The sequence below is a fragment of the Ochotona curzoniae genome, unplaced genomic scaffold (genome assembly GCF_017591425.1).
Source record: "Ochotona curzoniae isolate NIBS_2020 unplaced genomic scaffold, NIBS_Ocur_1.0 contig_2469, whole genome shotgun sequence".
Taxonomy (NCBI): domain Eukaryota; kingdom Metazoa; phylum Chordata; class Mammalia; order Lagomorpha; family Ochotonidae; genus Ochotona; species Ochotona curzoniae.
The window spans coordinates 1,065,905-1,085,498 of record NW_024465471.1 but is presented as its reverse complement, the minus strand read 5'-3'; the positions used below and the strand labels follow the sequence as shown (position 1 = coordinate 1,085,498).

General features: G+C 41.2%; 1 protein-coding gene across 6 annotated transcripts in view; it reads left to right on the top strand.

Annotated features, from left to right (window-relative positions):
- GAB3 (GRB2 associated binding protein 3) overlaps window positions 1-19,594 on the top strand; it is a 78,628-nt gene that overhangs the window by 51,987 nt on the left and 7,047 nt on the right. For 5 of the 6 annotated variants that reach the window (XM_040974646.1, XM_040974644.1, XM_040974647.1 and 2 more), the window contains 4 exons: window positions 1,473-1,528; window positions 1,835-2,054; window positions 4,189-4,270; window positions 5,058-5,160. In XM_040974646.1, coding sequence (XP_040830580.1) covers window positions 1,473-1,528; window positions 1,835-2,054; window positions 4,189-4,270; window positions 5,058-5,160 — 461 coding nt within the window. Of the gene's footprint in view, window positions 1-1,472; window positions 1,529-1,834; window positions 2,055-4,188; window positions 5,030-5,057; window positions 5,161-19,594 lie in introns of those variants that run through there. The other variant, XM_040974649.1, reaches the window with a different exon arrangement.

Below are 19,594 nucleotides of genomic sequence, written 5' to 3'. Positions count from 1 at the left end.
GGACCTGAAAGAAACTCCTGGCTCCTGGATTCGGATCAGCTCAGCTCTGGTCATTGTGGCCACTTGGGCAGTGAGCCAACATATGGAAGAAGGTTCCCATTCTCTCCGTAAATCTAATCTGCATTTCAAATGAAAATTTAAGAATTTTTAAAAGTATGTATAAAGTAAGAGAAATAAAGAAGTAAACAAAATTCACTTGATCATGGTACATTGTTTTAATAAGTTGTTACTATAAATTGCTAACACATTGTTGGGGGACTTGTGATTTTGGTTTGTGGTTTAATTAAATTATCTTCATATAATTTGGATGTTAGTGTGAAGGTGGCCTCACAGAATAAGTAGAAATATTTCTTTGCCTTCTCAACATCTTCCAACTTAAAACTTGTTGTAAATTTTTTAAAGATTTTTTTTATTATTTTTAATTGCAAAGTTGGATATACAAAGAGGAGGACAGACAGAGAGGAAAATCTTCTGTCTGTTGATTCACTCCCCAAGTGGCCGCAATGGCCAGAGCTGCACCGATCCCAAGCCAAGAGCCCAGAGCCTCTTCCAGGTCTCCCACGTGGGTGCAGGATCCCAAGGCTTTGGGCCGTCCTCCACTGCTTTCCCAGGCCACAGGCAGGGAGCTGGATAGGAAGTGGGGCCGCTGGGATTAGAGCTGGTGCCCATATATGGGATCCCAGTGTGTGCAAGGTGAGGGCTTTGGCCGCTAGGCTACTGCACTGGACCGATAAATTTTTACATTAAAATTTTGTCACTTTCACCTGACAATTTTAAACTCTGAAATGAGTCATCAATTCTTGGTCACAGCTCTCAGTGGTGCCCCACAATGTGATTGTCTCTTCAGCCTATCCTCCTGCACACCTCAAAGACTCCACTATGTCTAAGCTCAGAGGAAGCATGCAAAATATGACACAATAATTTATTGGCATTGTGGTGCAATGGGTTAAGCTACTAGTGGTATTCTGTATGGACACCAATTTGAATTTCATCTGCTCCACTTCTGATCTAGCTTCTTGCTAATTCATCTGAGAGGCAACATATGATGACCCAGGTACTTGGGGTCCCTGCCACCATGTGGGTGACCTGAATGGAGTTTCTGGCCCCTCATTTCAGTTTGATCTAGCTTCAGCTGTGTGGCCATTTAAGGAGTGAGCCAGCAGATGGAGGATCGATCTCTCTCTCTCTCTTCTCTTCTCTTCCTGCCTTTCAAATACAATAAATGAATTCTTACAAAAAAAAAAAAAACCTTGTTGTATCTCTCCCGAATTCACAGAGAGAGCCAAAGCTGTTTGGTAATGTGTCTTGACTTCCCAGCTAGACTCAAAAGAACACTTTGCATTCAGAAACTATGTGTTATGCTCCCCTGACTCTCTGGAGCTGAGCACGGGGCCCTGGCATCATGGGGACTAAGGTGTAGATGTTGTTGATGATGCATTGCATTTCTCACCAGTCTGGCTTGTTTGTTGCAGTTGATGCAGAAGGCCAATCCTTAAGACACCGAGAAAAACGGCTTAGTTTAAACTTGGTAAGTTTGGTACCTGGATTCATCTAAGCTTCAGTTTTACCAAAACAAGCCTGACCTCTATATTACCTTGGAGTCTGAATCTATGAGAACTCTTCCTTTTTCAATCCCTGACTATTTGAACTTGTTTGGGGATTCCTGAACTTGGTGTTGTATAAGAACCTTGCCAGCTCTAGACACTTCTGTTAATTGGAAGTGCTTAAGACACCTCAACAGATTTAAAGAATTTGTACATATTCATAACCCTGTGTCCTCCAGCAATTTTCCTCACTGACAAATGGTTTCAAATCTGTGCTTACTCTCTTGTAGCCATGCAGGTTCTCCCTGATGTACCCCACATCTTCAGCCCATGCTGAAGACAGCTATGTCCCCATGAGCCCTCAAGCCATTGTCAGCAGTCTTGGAACCCACTGCAACCAGGATGACTATATCCCAATGAGCTCAGGAAGCATCTCAACTCCACTACCAGAGCTACCTGCAAACTTGGAGCCTCCCCCAGTGAATAGAGATCTCAAGCCTCAGAGGAAATGTAAGGCATTGACTATGGCAGCTGAAAAGTGTAATGGCAAGAAAGAAGGGATTGGGTTGGAATGGGAAGGGCTAGGGAACATTGCTACCCCAGATTCTCATAATAAAAGGAGTCAGGAGACTTATAGGCAGTGTGGCCCTCCAAATACAAAGGCTCAGGAATAAATAATAATGGATCCGAATGGAAGCCACCTGACATCTGTTCATTTACACAACATTTGAATGAAATCATAATGCCAGCCTTCTGTAAGGCAGCCGTGAATGGGCTTGGACATCAATTGTTTAGTTTCAGATGTGATTACACTCACTGCTCTGTATGTGCCATTATCAGAGGAGTTTGAGGATGGCCTAGGACGTCAATAATGAACAGTCTGCATTAACTACAAGCAGCTTCTGTGATCTACTAAACAGACTGTGTGATTAACAGAAGGCATTTGTTACAATAACTGTCATTTCTGACATTCCATATGATCCACTCTTTTTTTTTATTATTCCATTTTATGACACAGTTTCATAGGCTCTGTGATTTCTCCAACCCCTCCCCGTGCCCTCACCCCATGTTGGATTCCTCCATATTGTTGGAGTAGTACAGTTCATATCCAGTCCTGATTCCTTCATTGCGGGCATGTACCATGCATAGGGTCCAGCCTCTTATTGTCCAGATAGTTTCAACAGTTTCCTTGGGAGACCATCCCTGGTCTGAAAATAGAGCTGGCAGAATATCATCCCCTCCAATGAAAATCCACAACATAACAATCTGATCCATTCTTACCTCTTTTTGTTTGTTGGAAAAGCTAACAATTCAAATAGCCGTGGCTCTGAATCCCCTGCTCATGCTTCCTTGCATTGGAGTCGAACTCCACTTGCACATTTACTCTGTGTGTGTGTGTGTGTGTGTGTGTGTGTGTGTGTGTGTGTGGTATTGAGCCAGGTACTAGGTGAGATGTAAAGGTATGGGAACAAGGATACTCCTTCAGCCAGTGAGGGAGGAAGATACATGTGTAAAAAAGAATAATGTGAAGAAAAAGAATTATGAAGTCAGTATTAAATAGAAGAGCAGACCATGTCTTATGAGGTACAGAAGAAATTACTGCTCATTCTGGTTAGCAATTATTTCGCCAGAGCCTGTAAATTTTAAAGTGGGTATTACTGTTTTGCTCAGTTCATTTTCTATTGCAATGCTGCCCAACAAAACTTCCTTGGATGATGGAGATATGGCTGTTGAATACTTGAAATGTGGCTAGTGTAATTGAAGAATTGAATTTTAAGTTTCACTTAACTTGAATAAATTTACATAATTAGCTACATGTGACTAGTGATCAATCTTTGTTGAACAGTGGGTTTTATAAGAACCGCTTTGGTAGAGAGACATTTGATGGACTCAATGTTGAAGATTCCATGGTTGATACAAAGGTGGACACTTAGGTCAAGTAAGATGAGCTCTGGGATGAAACCTGGAGCCCAGGCCAAAGTGGGCAGACGGTGAGATCAGAAGGCAGTTTGTACGTTGAACTGACATCAGAATGTTCTGTTGCCATCACAGAACTCTTCCCCAGAGTCCGCATGACTCACACACCCTATCCAGGCAGCTGAACCTAGGTCCAAGACTCCTGGAAAATCAAATGAGCAGCAAGAAGGTTGCCTAGACTCTGGTGACATGGAGGAGAATTAGTCTCTACCTATGTAGTTCCACAAAAGAAGGAGATACTAAAGCATCCAGATGGGTCACTGAGGAGCAAGTGCTTCTGTAGATAATAAGGCTACTGCAATGAATATGCCAGAAAAATGTCTGTCCTCTCAGAGCATACTGTGGATCCAAATAACCATAGTCAAATATTCACAGGTTGGTAGAAGTTCTGTGAGAGATCCATACAGGAGCCCATGATGTGGGACCTGATTTTGTGTGGAGATCCAAGAAGGCCTCAGTTAGCAAGGGAAATAGAGTTAAGTTGGCAAATGAGCAGCCGATCAGACAGGGCAGATTAGACAGTAAAATTCACTCATCATCGATGTCTCCTGATAAGTTTGAGATTTGATGTGTCAGGAAAGTAGAATGTCATAGGTTTGTGTAAGTCTTTAGATTCTGCCCTTGTACTGAAAGTTAATCATACTGGCTATTGTGCACTGTATTGTAGCACGGCCACCTCCCTTGGATCTGCGAAACCTCACAACCATCCGAGAGCATGCATCTCTAAGCAGGACCCACACCGTGCCTTGGTAAGTCTCTGCTTGAAAATGACCTCATCCAGCTCAGACACCTTAGCTGATAGGTAGAGCTCTTTAAGAGATTAATTGCAGTTAAAGCCCCCTTGACCTATCATAAGCCAAAGTAAGGGAGGAATATGACTGAAGTCCCCACTCTATTTGGTGCATGAACTCAAGTGCTGTTGGGAATCCAGGATGTACTCTCTCTACCTCTCACATCTACTTCTATCTTCACATCTGCCAATTCCTCTGTCTTTGCAGGGCTCTTTGTTATAAAATCCTCAGTCCATTAAAGCTGTGCCACAGCTTCTGAATCTATTTATATGCTGCAACTATAGTATCAACAGGTTTCTTTGGGTGAAGAGAACTGTTGTCCCAACAAACAGAGCTACTGGTACCAACGTAATTTCCAGAAGCCAACTTAGTGAACAAAATTTATCTGCACCGTCTCAGCTCATCTTTTTCAGAGTCCTGGGCTTGTATTTCTTTTGTTCTCTCAGAAGAATAACCACTTTTTTTTGGCTAAGTTATATAGTGTCTTAGTCTGCTTCTACATAGCTCATGAACCCTGTCACACACAGGGTCTGGGAAAGCAGCCCTTGTGAATGGGAAAGCATTCGCTCCGGAGTGGGACAGAGCTGCTGGGTAGGCTCTAATTCTTCAGGAGCTGCTTTGGCCAGAAGAAAATTGTGCCTGGAAGGGGAGGGCTGAAACCCCATGAGGACCATGTCAGTTCCTGGCTGGTTCTCAGAGCAGCTGTAAGACATTGCATTGACCTCGTCTGTGTCTTTGTTTTTAGCAATCGAACCAGCTTTCTGTCTCCAGAAAGAAATGGTATTAATTCTGTGAGATTTTTTGCCAATCCTGTTTCCAGAGAAGATGAAGAAAGCTACATCCAAATGGTAATTCTATATTTTTCATACTGTTCTTATTCTTCATGCCCATCTATATTCATGTGTATTCATTACAAGGAAAATAGATCCTTTGGGAAGCCCCATGAACTGTTTAAAACAGCACTTGATTATAAACCAGACTACAAGCCTTTCTAGGCTGAGAGCAAATCCATTTGAAGAGGCTTTTCCTTCCCACAGCTCGTTACACCACTTGCAAACCATAGCATTTCTTTTGTTGTTGTTGTTGATCTAAGCTATTTTTATTTTTACTTTTTGTTCACTTTTTTCTTGCATAAAATTTATTTTTTGATAATTTTTACATATTTGGTTAGGGTGCAAAGTGTCAAGGACTAAAGGAAAGTGGGTGAGACCATTGTTTTCACATTCTCTTCTTTCCTTCCTATATCTGGGGGAAGGGGAGAGATAAGGTGAGAAGCCACACCCAAACTCCTAACCATCCCAAAGTCCCCAATTGGGGCATGCTCTGAGGGTCCTGCTCAAGTGGTTTTGAAAGTTCAACAATACTGTATTGTTGCCAATCTTTCCATTCCAGTCACGATGAAATCTTTCCAGACTCCACTGGCTGATATAGTCTGCCTTAGTGTCTCCGTTTGCCCAGATGTTCACTGCCGACACTTGCCTGGGGTATTTGATTGATTTGTTCTGTCCTCCATCTTCTGTTGTGGTACCAGATGTCCTCTGTGGACTCCAGTGTACCTGCCACATCCTCCATGTGCGCCTGGATATGTCTATCCTATGATTAACTACTGGCTGAATCCTGAGATCTCCCTCCTATTTTCGTTCCTTCTGTTTTCTTTATCATGAATACCAGTGAGAGTTTGGGATTTTGAAGATGAAAAGGGATTTTTAACACTTGGAAACTACTGGGCATATTAGCCAGAACTATGCCCATTCTGTAATTTAGAAATACAGGGAGCTCTAGAGAAAGCTTTTGTTTGAACCATGACATTTTGAAACAAGAACTTAGAAGGACAATAGCCAAGGCACCGTAACAGCATCATCTTGAGAAGTCAATCCTACTCTCTTAAATATCAGGATAAAAGATAAACTAAAAAGTAAAAAAGTAAAAACAAATTAAAAAGAGTAAAGTAAAAAAATAATTAAATGCTTTATTTTGCCTTTTTATTTGATTAAAAACGTGTTATAAATGCATCTAACCATATGCAGATGGAAAATGACTCATATACCAATCTGCTATGGTCTTCCCAATATTTCTCACATTTAGTAATGGCCCTTGGGAAGCTTCTAGAACAAAACAGTTTTATAAAGGATGTTGAACAGCTGTGCTCTGTCTCCAGAGAGCAGAAAAGGGAAGTGAATCTAAGACCTAAAGGAAGCAAGTGCGGAGTCATTCCAGACACTGGTAGTTTATTTCTGATCTTTGGGATTGTAAGAAAAAATAGCATTTCATGAGCAGTGCAGCTGAGGATTCACTGATTGTCTAACTTCGTGGTCAGTGTGCATTTCTTTGCAATACAACACAGCCTGTGCAGAGCCCTGAGCACTAGCTGAAGGTAGCTATGAGAGCACTACTCTATAAAAATGTCTCAAGGCTATTCTATCTCAAGCAACTGTGTGGGTTTACCTTCACTTTCGCCACACAATAGCCCTATGTTACAGCAAGAATTAATGGGATTTGGTTTTCATTTTGCAACCATATGTGATAATTTCTTATTGAGTACAAGTTATAATCTGGATATAAAAATTGTGGCCAGGGGATGAAATATAAGTTTTGTTATATTGCGTTCTTTAAACACTTGTTAAATTATAGAAAATATATAACTATAATTTATGTAATTTCTTTCCTATCTTTTTTTAACTCTTTAATTTCAACAATTTCCTAGGGCTTTTTTAGTAGAACTTTAAGTTAGGGCATTATAAGAAGTTTGTAGGAAGCTGAGTTAAAATGTGTTTATATTGTTGCAAAAAAATTTTTAAACCCATGCATAGTTTTTTCATAATAGAGATTCTCCACAATTTTTAGTGCCCATTTATACTTTTAAGCTTTAAAATCATTCAGTGAAACCAACTTGCTCTCTGTTTCCAATTCTGAAGTTTGAACACCGATCTAGATCATCCTAAAACACTCCCTCATGTTATCTATGTCATTATGGCCACACCCTTTCTGCAACCAGTGATGTGTTGTTCATTACTATGGCTTTGTCTGTAAGAATGCCATGTTAATATAATCACACAGTGCTCTTTGAAACCTCTAATTCCACTCAAAGGATCTTCTCTAAGATTCATCCAAATTGTTACATGTCGCAGTAGTTCTTTGTGTTTTATTCCTGAGTAGTATTCAAGTGTACATGTTTGTTCATTCACCCATTTGGACTGTTTCACGTTTTCAGGCAGTTAGAATGATTGTAAATATTCTTGTATAGCTTTCAAAAAACATTTTTCCCTGCAGCAAAATATACATAACATGAAATTTATAACTTTAACAATTTAAGTGTATAGTTCAGTGCCATTAAATGTGTCTACAATCTAGTATAACCAGCAACATTCATTTGCAGAACCATTTCATCATTTAAAACAGAAACTATTCATTAAATCCCCAAGCAACAGGCCTCCGTTCCACTTTCTAGGTACTCAGAAAAGTCCAATCAGGCAATGTTTGTTCTTTTGTGCCTGCCTTCTTTCATTTAACATCATGTTTTCAAGATTCCTCTATGTTGGAGCACATATCAGAATTGCAGTGCTTTTAAGGCCAATATTTAATTGCACAGATTTACCGCATTTTGTTCCACCCATCAGATGGCACTGCTGTGAACATTAGTGCACAAGTGTATGTCTGAGTTCCTGCTTTCAGTTCTTTTGGGTATATTCCTAGAAGTGGAATTGGTGAATTATATGGCTATTTTGTTTAATTTGTAAAGGAATTACCAACCTTGTGGTATCGCTACACCATTTTACATTCTTTCTTGTCAACAGTGCACAGGGTTCTCATTTCTCCATACCCTCACTAGCACTTGCTATTCGTGCCTTTGTTTTTCATTAATGACCATGACACTATGTGAAGCCGTGCCTCATTTTGGCTTTCATTTGCGTTTCCCTAATGACTATTGACATCTGTCTTCTTTTTGTGTCCTTATTGGCCACATTTTCTTTGGAAAAAATGTCTACTCGAATCTTTTGTCCATTTTCATATTGAGTTACTTTAGTTTCTGTTGCTCACTTATAGGAGTTTTTAAAACATATATAAGTATTAACTCTTTCCCAGATATAAAGGAATTTCAAAATCTTGAAAAAATTTGTCAAATGGTTGCATTCCTGCCACCCAGTTGGGGCACCCAGATTCAATGATGTCTGACTAGGCTTGGCCCAGCCATTAGGGAGTGACCCAGTGAACAGAAGCTCTATTTTTCATTTGCCTGTCTCTGAAGTAATTTTTTAAAAGTTAAGTTTACTTTGGTTCAGAACATTTTGAAATCTGATTATTTTTCTATAAGCTTTTTGAAGACTTCTCGTATGATGTGTAGCTTGTCTTTTCACTTTCTTAATAATATCCTTTGATGCAGAGAATTTTTTAATTTGATAGCATCAAATTTCTTTTCTTTTGACTTTCTTTTCATGTATATCCACAAGATCATTTTTAAATCCAATGTGATAAAATTTTTCTCTTATGGTTTCTTTCAGGAGTTTTGTAGTTTTAGCTTTTATGATTAGATCTTTGGTACTTTTTTGGTACATGGTATAAGAATGGACTTCAACTTCGTTCTTTTGCATGTAGACTTCCAGTTTTCCCAATATTATTTGTCTTTTCCCCCAGTGAATAGTCTTGAAATGCTTGTTGAAAATCAGTTTATCACGTATGCAAGTGATTATTTCTAGATTCTATTCTACATAATTTGTTGTACATCTGTCCTTATACCAGTACTATATTGTATTATCAAAGCTTTCTAGTAACTTTTTAAGCTTTGAAATCCCCACCACCACCTTATTATTATTTTTTATCAGTAGGATCCGTTAACATTTCATGTGAATTTTAGGATATAGTTTCTTATTTTTGCCCCCAAAGTCCTATTAGGAACTGGAGTGGTAATACTTTGAATCTGAAGATTATTCTGAGTAATATTTTTATCTTTCCAATATTGTCTTCTAACCCATGAACCAAGATACCTATACATTCATTTATGGATATGTCATTATCTCTCCTGTACTTTCTTTTAGCCAATTTTTGTAGGTTTTAGTTTACAGATCTTTGTGTCCTTGGTTAGTTTTAGGTTTTATTCCTATTAATGCCTTGCAACTTGAATTATTTTCTTAGTTTCCCCTTGGGATTGTCCATTGCTGATGCATAGAAATGAAACTAATTTAGGGTATTGATATCATATGTTGGGTTTATTTTTTTTATGATTAGTTTGTTGTGTAGCATCTTTAGGATTTACTCTTGATAGTGTCCTTTTTGTGAAACTACACTGATTTTTTTGTTAGTTAGCTTTTAAGATTTCACCATCTGAAAGGCATAGTGAGAGAGAGAGACAGAGAGAGAGAAAGAGAGAGAGAGATGCTGGATCTGCCAGTTCACTCTCCAAATAGCCAGCACAAGAGCTGGGACTCAACCAGGCCAGAGTAAGGAGCTTCTTCTGGATATCCCACTGGGATGCAGGGACCCAAGGACTTGAGCCATTCTCTACTGTGTTCCCCGGTCACTGGCAGGGAACTAGATTGAAAGGGGAGCACTGGGAAATGAACTGTCACCCATCTGGATTTGAGCTTAACCAGATGTGCTATAGTACCTTTTATGATTAAAGTTTTTTCTTTAATTTTGATGAAATCAAGTTTATAATTTTTCGTGCTCTTGCTTTTGGCATCATATTCACAAGGCCCAGCAAATGAATATTATTTCAGTTTTTTATTTTGACTTTCAGTGTTGTTTGTTTCCTTTTCTTGCCTAATTACTTTGACCAGAATTTCCAGTACTTTGCTGAACAATATTTGCAAAGTAGACATCCCTATCATTTCCCTAATCTTACAAGTCTTTTACAGGATTTTGTGTAAATAGCATCTTGAATTTCTTCAGAGGATTTGTTATCAACATGGAATGATTTTACTCCTGAATGGGTATTTGGCAGTTTAGAGATGTTTTTCATTGCCATAAGCTGAGGTACACGGGGTTGTACATAAGACAACTTACGTGACAAGGATAAATTTGCTGAAATGGGATTTTTGGTTTGTCAACTACATGTTTAACTCCATGAAATGCTTTATAGCTATCTTTACAAGTAATTTTATAAGATACTGCCCAGTTGTTTTCCACGGTGACTGGACCATCTTGCAATCCAGCAATTAATTAGCGTTCCAGTCGCTCCATTTCCTTGGCAACATTCTTAATATCATCAAGCTTTTTTTTATTTGAACATCTGGATTCTAATAGATGCACAGTGATATCATCTGTGCTTCAAATAATGTTTCTTAAATGAAAATGATGTTGTACATATATTCATCTGCTTCTTTGTTACCTATTCAATCTTTTCCCCAATATTTAGTTGAGTTTTTACATTAAATTTTTTAAATAATACATTTATTTTGTTTTTTGATGATATGTACATGGTTGAAAGGGATGCATGCCCATGTGGACCATCAGTTAGGGTGGGGAAGGTCAAGCAATGGGGCAATGTGGATGAGACAACTGCCTCCAATCTCCTTTTTTCTTCCCATATCAGAGAAAAGTGGGGGGAAAAGGGAAGAGGGCCACGCCCCAGCAGCCCTACTGGATCAGTACCTGGGGATGGGGAACGGCCACCCGATGTCATCCCAGGGTCCCCGATGTGGAGCATGCTCCGAGGATACTGCTTAAGTGGCTTTGCTAGTTCTGACATGCTGTTGGTTTCATAGCGCCAAGGTTGAGGAAATCCTTCCAAGGTCCATTGGCTGACAGAGTCCACCTCAGAGTGTGCACTAGCCCAGATACTCGCTGTCAAAGCTTGACTGGGAGAGCTGTCCAATCTTGTCTGCCCTCCATGCTACTAGACGTCCTCTGCAGGCATCAGTGAACTGGTTCTCATGTTCCCCATGTGCATGTGGGTGTGCTGTCTGCTGTACAGGATTCAACAACTAAGGGGGCCCAGTTCTGCCACATGCAGTCCATGGTCAGACCTCATACGCTGTGATTTTCCCTGTGGTTGGAGTTCTGAGTCCAGTGGTCCAGTTGGGGGTTGGGCGTATCCCCAAAGAAACCTTGCCAAAGGTGACCCCAGGCCTGACTCTTGTGTGTGCCAGCCAGTGTGGGGACTGGCTCAGCCCACTGCTACATCAGTGCACACACACACACACGCTGGTGGTTGCAGTCGCTTGTTCAGTTCTGTCCCCAGCCCCATCTCATACACAAACCAATGGATGCTGTGGCCCAGGCCAGCCTAGTCTTCCACACTCTCGACCTTCACATATATTGGAAAGAACAGCAGCCTAGTCAGAGTAACCTGCCAAAACCCCCACTAGGCCCACCCCAGCCATGGTTCCAGCCCATATTCTTGTGTGGTTCAGCAAATCCCTAGATCTAGCCAGCCTGTGTAAACCCACCATGCCTCCTGCAAGAACTAGTGTGTGCTGGAACCCAGCACAATCTGGCATACCCCAGATCCAGTCCACATCCATGACAAGGGATGCTGAAGCCATGCCCAGCCCAAATGCCCACCCTCATTTCAGCTCTTGTGCTCGCTAGTGACAACTGCCACCCAGCAGGGTGACCCATCCTTCCTCCAGCCACAGATCTTGCATTTGCCCATAATTGCTCTGACCCAGCCTAGCATAAACCATCACCCATCTTGGTCTTTGCCATTGGATGCTACAGCCTGACCTGACCTGACCTGTCCCAGTCCCAAATTTTACTGGTGGCTACTGCAGGCTAGCCATGCACAGTATGTCCCCATCTCTGCCCAGTCTGTCCCTATCCCTGCTTTCATACAAACCAGTAGGTGTGATAGCTTAGCCTAGCCCAGCATGACTCTCACCCCATCCTGACTCCTGTACATGCTAATGTGCTTGGGGATGTCCTGGCTCTTCCCGGTCTGCTCCCCCAGAATCAATCCACACATCTGCCAACAAATGAAGCAGCCCTGCCCAGCCTAACACCCAACTGTTCACATGCCCACCAGCAGGAGTTATAGCCTACCAGAGGAGTTCCCCAAGTTATCCCACCAGGCCCACTGCCAGACACAGATCTCACATGTGCCAATGTGTGTTAGGCCCTGAACCAGCACAGTCTGTCCCCAGTTCTCAGCCTTTATTTGTGCAAGCAGATATTGTGGCCCAGCTTGTTCCTACTCAATTTTTGGGTGTGCCCGCAGGTGCTATAGCCTGGACCAGTTCAGCCTGTTCCCAACCCCAGCGCTCAAAAGTGCTGGTGAGTTAAATGGTCATGCTAGCTCAACCCATCACTGCTTTCAGCCTTCAAACAAACCAGCTGATATGACAGCCTCATAGGGGTGAATCCACAAATCCCCCACAGAATCTGCTCCCAGGCCCAGTTCTCTCGAGAGCTGGTTAGTGTCATATCGCAGCCTAACGTGGTCCACCCCCTGCTTTAACACTCACTGCCTTGCTGCATGCATTTGGCTTCAAAAGACTTGGAATTGTGGACTGCAGTCAAAGCTGCCACCTGTGACACTAGTGTCCCACATGAGCAACAGTTCAAATCCTTGCTGCTCCACTTCCAATCCAGCTCCTTGCTATTGTTCCTGGGAAAGCAGGATAGAATGGTCCAAGTGTTTGGATCGCTGTACCCATATGGGAGACCCAGAAATGACTCCTTGCTCCTGACTTTGGACTGCCCAGCTCCAGCTGTTGTGGCCATTGGGAGAGTGAACCAGCAGATTGGAAGCTTGCTCGCTTGTTCACTCTATCCCTTTCTTCATAACTCTTTCAAATAAATTTAAAAAAATTTTTTTTCAAATGTTTTAGGATTCTCCTCTGCTATTATAGTTTTCAGCTTTACATTTACTTCTGTAATTCTTTGACGTGAAATGCAGCTGAAGTTAGTTTCTTTCATATAGATGCCCAAAGGTTCTAGTACCTTTGTTGACAATATAATCCTTTCTTCATTGATTTGCTTTTACACCTTTGTAAAATCAGTTAAGCAGGTTTCTGTGAATTTCTAATCGGTTCTACCGTCTATCCCATTCCCTATGCCACTTGGTCTTGATTCTTGTAGCTTTTTTTTTTATGATGGTGGAGGTAGTGGTAGTGATGATGATGATGTATTTTTTTTTTAAGATTTGTTTTATTTTTATTAGAATGTCAGATTTACAGAGAGGAGAGAAAGAGAGGATGATCTTCCATCCATTGATTCACTCCCCAAGTGGCCGCACTGGCCGGAGCTGCACCAGTCCGAAGTCAGGAGCCTCTTCAAGGTCTCTCCCATGTGGGTGCAGGGTCCCCAGGTTTTTGGCCGTCCTCCACTGCTTTCCTAAGCCACAAGCAGGGAGCTGGATAGGAAACAGGGTTGCCTGGATTAGAATCAGCACCCATATGGAATCCTGGTGTGTGCAAGGTAAGACTTAAAGTTACTAGGCTACCACACTGGGCCCAATTCTTGTAGCTTTATACTGAATTTAAAATCAGAAAATATATCTTATAAAACTTCATTTTTATTTTTGAGAATGATTTCTCTTATTGTAATTCCTTTACTTTTCCATGTGGGTAAAGGAAAGCTGATTCTAAGTGGGATTCTGAGGTTTGGAAATGTTTATGTGGGCTTCATGAGGAGCCTAAAAGACAAGAAGTGCATACTCTTACTGGGTACCAACCAAGAACACCAAGCAAGAAAATCATTCTGCAGCAATTCCCAGTTCTGACAAGCACTGCCCATGTATGCATGAGCTTTTTGGTCATATGAGTGGGAGCCATTAAGCCCATTATTCAGCTCAATAAGTGTGTCCTGACATTGTAGGAGGAATCCAGCATCCCATTTTCAATATACATCCAACAGTTTCTTTGGGAGTTCATCTTAGATTTGTAAACAGATCCACAGAGCATTGTATGTGATAGCCTCTACTACAGTAACTATGAAAAAACCAAAAAACATTGCTTGAAGCAAACAATGTAATTGTGTGACCTATGAGTGAGGAAAATAATAAATAAAACAAAAACCTTTTTTCATTGAATGAAAATACAAAAATATCAAACCACCTGATATGTAGGGAAAATAGAATTGAAAGGGCTATTGATTTTGTATTTTGCATGAAGGCTGCCTTAAATCAGAGATAACATATGGTGTTTGTCCTTTTGGGATTGACTTGTTTCACTAAGCATCATGGTCTCTAGTTGGGACCATGCTGTTGCAAATATTAGAATTTCATTCTTTTTAATAGCTGAGTAGTATTCCACAGAGCAGATTTACCACAGTTTCTTTATCCACTCCTCATTTGACGGGCATTTGGGTTGTTTCCATGTCTTCACTTCATTGTAGACTGTGCTGCTGTAAATTTACGATTACAGGTCACTTTCTCATATGCAGATTTCATTTCCTTTGGATATATTTCCAGAAGTCATATAGTAGACCAATTTTCAACTCTCTTAGCACTCTTCATACTGACTTCCATAGTGGTTGTATTAGCCTACACTCCCACCAACAATGAAGGAGACTACCTTTCTCCCTGCATCCACGCCAGCAGGTGTTGTTAGTAGAGTTCTGATTGTAGGCCAATCTCACTGGAGTTAGGTGGAACCTCAATGTGTTTTTTGTTTGTAATTCCCTGAAAGCTTGGAAGCATGAACTTTTGTTCATATGTCTATTAGCCATTTGAACTCATTCCTTTGAAAAAATGTCTGTTCATTTCCTTCACCCATTTCTTCACAGGGTTGTTTTGTTGTCGAGTTTCTGAAGAGCTCTTTGTAAATTCTGCATATCAGTCCCCTATTGGTTGTGTAGTGTGCAAAGATTTCTCTTCCATTCTGTTGGTTGCTTTTTGACTTTGTTCATTGTTTCCTTTGCTTAGTTTGATGTAGTCCCACTTGTTCATTTTGACTTTGACCACCTGTGCTTTTGGTGACTTTTCTAAGAAGTCTTTGCCTGTTCCTATATCTTGGAGACTGCTTCCTTTGTTTCCTTCTAATATTTTGATGATTCAGGGTGCAGATTTAGGTCCTTGATCCATTTAGAGCTTATTTTTGTGTAAGGTGACAGGTGCAGGTCTTGCTTCTTAATTCTGCAGGCTGCTATCCAATTGTCCCAACAGCATTTGTTGAAGAGACCAGACTTTTCCTCTGGATTATTTTCATTCTCTTGTTGAAGATTAATTGGCTGTACATGTGTGGGCTCCCTTCTGGTGTTTCTATTCTGTTCCATTGACCTTCTTCTCTGTCTCTGTAGCAGTACCTGACTGTTTTGATGACCACTGCTCTGTAGTATGTCTTCAGGTCTGGAATTGTGATTCCTCCAGCTTGATTTTATTCTTCAGAATAGCTTTGGCTATTCATGGCCTCTTGTGTTTCCAGATGAACTTTTATGTCATCTTTTCTACCTCTGAGAAGAATGTTGTGGGGATTTTGATTGGGATCATGTTGTATCTACATATTACTTTTGGTAATATGACTATTTTGATGATGTTGATCCTGCCAATCCAAGAGCATGCTAAGTTTCTCTGTCTTTAATGTCTTCTTCCATTTCTTCTTTTTTTAAATATTTTATACTTTTCATGATGGAGGTCTTCCACATCTTTGGTTATGTTACTTCCAATGTATTTGAGATTCCTCTCCACTATGTTAAAGCAGACTGTACTTGCAATTTCTTTCTCAGCCATGGTGTTATTTGTGTATACTAGTGCCATCGATTTATGTTCATTAATTTTGTATCCTGTTATCTTGCCAAATTCTCTTATGAGTCCCAATTGTCTCTTGACTGAGTCTTTTGGTTCTCCTGTGTATAGAGTCATGTCTTCTGCAAATAGTGACAATTTCAATTGCTCATTTCCTATTTGAGCTTCTCTAATTTGTTTTTCTTGCCTAATAGCTCTAACAAGGACTTACAATATTGTATTGAATAACTGTGTGGTGAAAGTGGACATCCTTGTTTAGTTCCAGATTTTAGTGGAAAGACTTCCAATGTTTCCCCATTTAGAATGATGCTGGTATTGTGTTTTTCATAAATTGATTTGATTATGTTGTAGAATGTTCTTCTATGATTATCTTGCTTAGGGTTTTCAACATGAAGTGCTGTTGGGTTTTTTCAAATGCCTTCTCTGTATATATTGAGATGATCATATGGTTTTTATTTTTCATTTTATTGATGTGATGCATCACATTTATTTATTTATTTGAGAATATTAAACCATCACTACATGCCTGGGATGAATCCCACCTGGTCTCAGTGAATGATCTGCCTGATGTACTGTTGGATCCTGTTGGCTAGTATTTTGTTGAGGATCCCTGCGTCTGTATTCACCAGGGTTATCAGTCTGTAGTTCTCCTTTTTCTGTTGTTTCTCTGTCTTTGTTATTAAAGTGATATTGGCTTCATAGAAAGAGTTTGGAAAGATTGCCTCTCTCTGTTGTTTGGAAAAGCTTGCAGAGGATTGGGGTAAGTTCTTCTTGAAATGTTTGGTAGAATTCAGCAATGAAGCCATCTGGTCCAGGACTTTTCTTGGTTGGGAATGCTTTAATTACCAATTTACTCTTAATCCATATTATAGGTCTATTTGGATTGTTAATTGCTTCTTGATTCAATTTTGATGGATCGTATGTGCCCAAATATCTATCCATTTCTTCTAAGTCTTCTGATTTGTTGGCTATAGTTTCTTGTAATAGTTCCTGATAGTTCTCTGTATGTCCGAAGTGTCTGTCGTTATGTTTCTTTTCAGGTCTCTGATGCTATTGATGCATATTTTCTCCCTGCTTTTTTTTTTAATTAGTTGGGCTAGTGGGGAATCTATTTTGTTGATTTTCTCAAAGAACCAGCTCTTTGATTCATTGATCTTACATATAGTTCTTGGTCTCTATTTGGCTTATTTCCTCCCTTATTTTGATTATTTCTTTTTTCCTACTAATATTGGGATTGCTTTGTTGTGGCTTTTCTAGTTCCTTCAACTGTAAAGTTACCTTATTTACTTGATGCTTTTCTAGTTTCTTAATGTTAACATTGATTGGGATGAACTTTCCTCTTAACATTGCCTTGATCATGTCTCATAAGTAATGAAATATTGTGTTGATGCCTTCATTTGTTTCAAGCAATTTTTTAATTTCCCCTTTGATTTGCTCTCTAACCCATTGCTCATTTATTAACATATTATTCAGTCTCCATGTGTCTGCAAGCCTTCCTGAGTGTTTTGACTTCTTGGTCTCTAGCTTCACTACATGATGGTCTGAGAAAATGCATGATATACTTTTGATTTTTTTTATTTGCTGAGGCTTGTTCTGTGGCCTATAACATGATAAATCTGGAGAAGGTTTCATGCACTGATGGAAAAAAGTGTAATCTCTGTCTGTAGGATGAAAGGTTAGGTAGATATCAAGTAAGTCCATTTACTCTAGAGTTCTGTTGTTTCTTTGCTGAGTTTCTGTTTTCTTGATCTGTCTATCGATGTTAATGGGGTATTAAGGTCACCCACTATGATTGTATTGGAGTCTATTTGTCCCTTTAAGTCCATTAATATTTATTTCACATAGCTAGATGTCCTAGCATTTGGAGTGTAGACATTTATTATGGTGATATCTTCTTTGCTGGATGGATCTTTTGATGATTATGTGGTGTCCTTCTTTATCTGTTTTAATTTTTTTTCATGTCAAAGTCTGTATTGTTTTTTTTTTTTTTTTGACCACTTGGTGAAGCCTTCCTTTATTCTGGTATGTTTTCCATATTGTTACCTTCATGTTTAAAGGGGGGTATTTAAGGGAGAAGGCCCACCCAATTTCCCACCCTCCCCAGGTCCCGGATGTAGGGCATGCTCTGAGGTTCTTGCTCAAGTGGTTTTGATATTGCAACCGTTATGAATCGCTGTCAATCTTGCCACTCCAAGCACTATGAGGGCTTTGAAAAATCCACTGATTGACATAGTCCATCATAGCTGAGATGGTTGGTTGACCTGTTCTGTCTTCTCTCTTTTCTTCGTTAGGGTTCTGAGTCCAGCATTTAGATTAGGAAGATCTCCAAAGAAACTTCTTGTATGTGCTAACAAGTACAGGGCCTGGCACCGTCCATCGCTCCAATCAGCTGGTGGTTGCACTTGCTGGGTTGGTTCTGTTTTCACTCCCAACTTCCACTGGAACCAATGGGTGTTGCAGTCCAGCCTAGTTCTGCCAGCACATACTTGGTCCTCACATAAACCAGCGGGAGCTGCAGCCTAGGTTGGAGCAACCCACAATAACCCCCACCAGGCCTACCCCCTACCCTGGTTTGCCAGTAAGTGTAGCAGTAATCCAGTCTGTCCCACACCCCATTCCACCCCAGCCGCTATCTTAGTTTTATGTCCTCCTGTGGAAGTGGTAACCCAAGAGGGATGAGCCCACTATTACCCTCCCAGGCCTCTCCCACTCCCAGATTCCAGCTGATGCTGCGTCTAAGCCCAAACAACCCTCGCCCACTTTAATTTTATTTACACCAGTAGGAATAATCCGCCCAGCCCGGCTTTTCCCTGATCTAGTCTGCGTGAGGCGCACAGGTGTGGTATCTCTGCCTAGTCTGGTCTGCCCTCATCCCAGCCCATGCTCTCCTGCGGAAGTAGCTGTCCTGCAAAGGAACCCTCCCCTATTCCCCTGCCGGCTCTGCCCACTTCCTTTCTTGTTCTCAGGCTGGTAGGGCACTGCGGTCCCTTCCGGTACAGGCAACCTCACCTCGGCATTCCATAATGTGCACTAGTCTTTGTTGCGACCGAACCTGGCTCGACCCACACTGGTGCCTGGATTTGCCAGTGGATGACGTGGACAGATTCAGCCTGGTCTTGCCCCCACGTCAGCCAATTGTATGCCAGTGGGTAGCTTTCCATGGCCTTTTCTGGGCTGCTTCCTATCATGTTTCTTGCATTTACCTGCCGGGTCTGTGTCCTGCCCGAGGAGTTGCCCAGGCTCCTCCATCAGAACCTCTCCCAATGCCAGGTTTCACGCTTACCAGTGGGTCCATGAGCCAACGCTACTCAGTCCACCTCCTGTAATAACAGGAACTGTGGCTTTTCCTGACTGGCCTTCCACCCAATCTGGTTCTTGCTGTTGGATGTTCCAGTCCAGCCATGGTTTGTCCATACCCACATATGGCTCACACATGGCTCAGTAGGGGTTTGAGACCCTGCCTAGTCCATCCCACATCTGCCCTGGTCCTCCAGAACACCAGGGGGAGTCAGGGTCCGGCCCGGTTCGGTGCATCCAATCCCAGTCCACACTTGTGCCAAGGGAGACTACAACTGTTTCCAGATCAGAATGCAGCTCCCCTTCCAGGCCATGTGCCTCTTGGTGGGAACCTCAGCCCAGCTAGGGTTGTCCCCTTTGCTCCC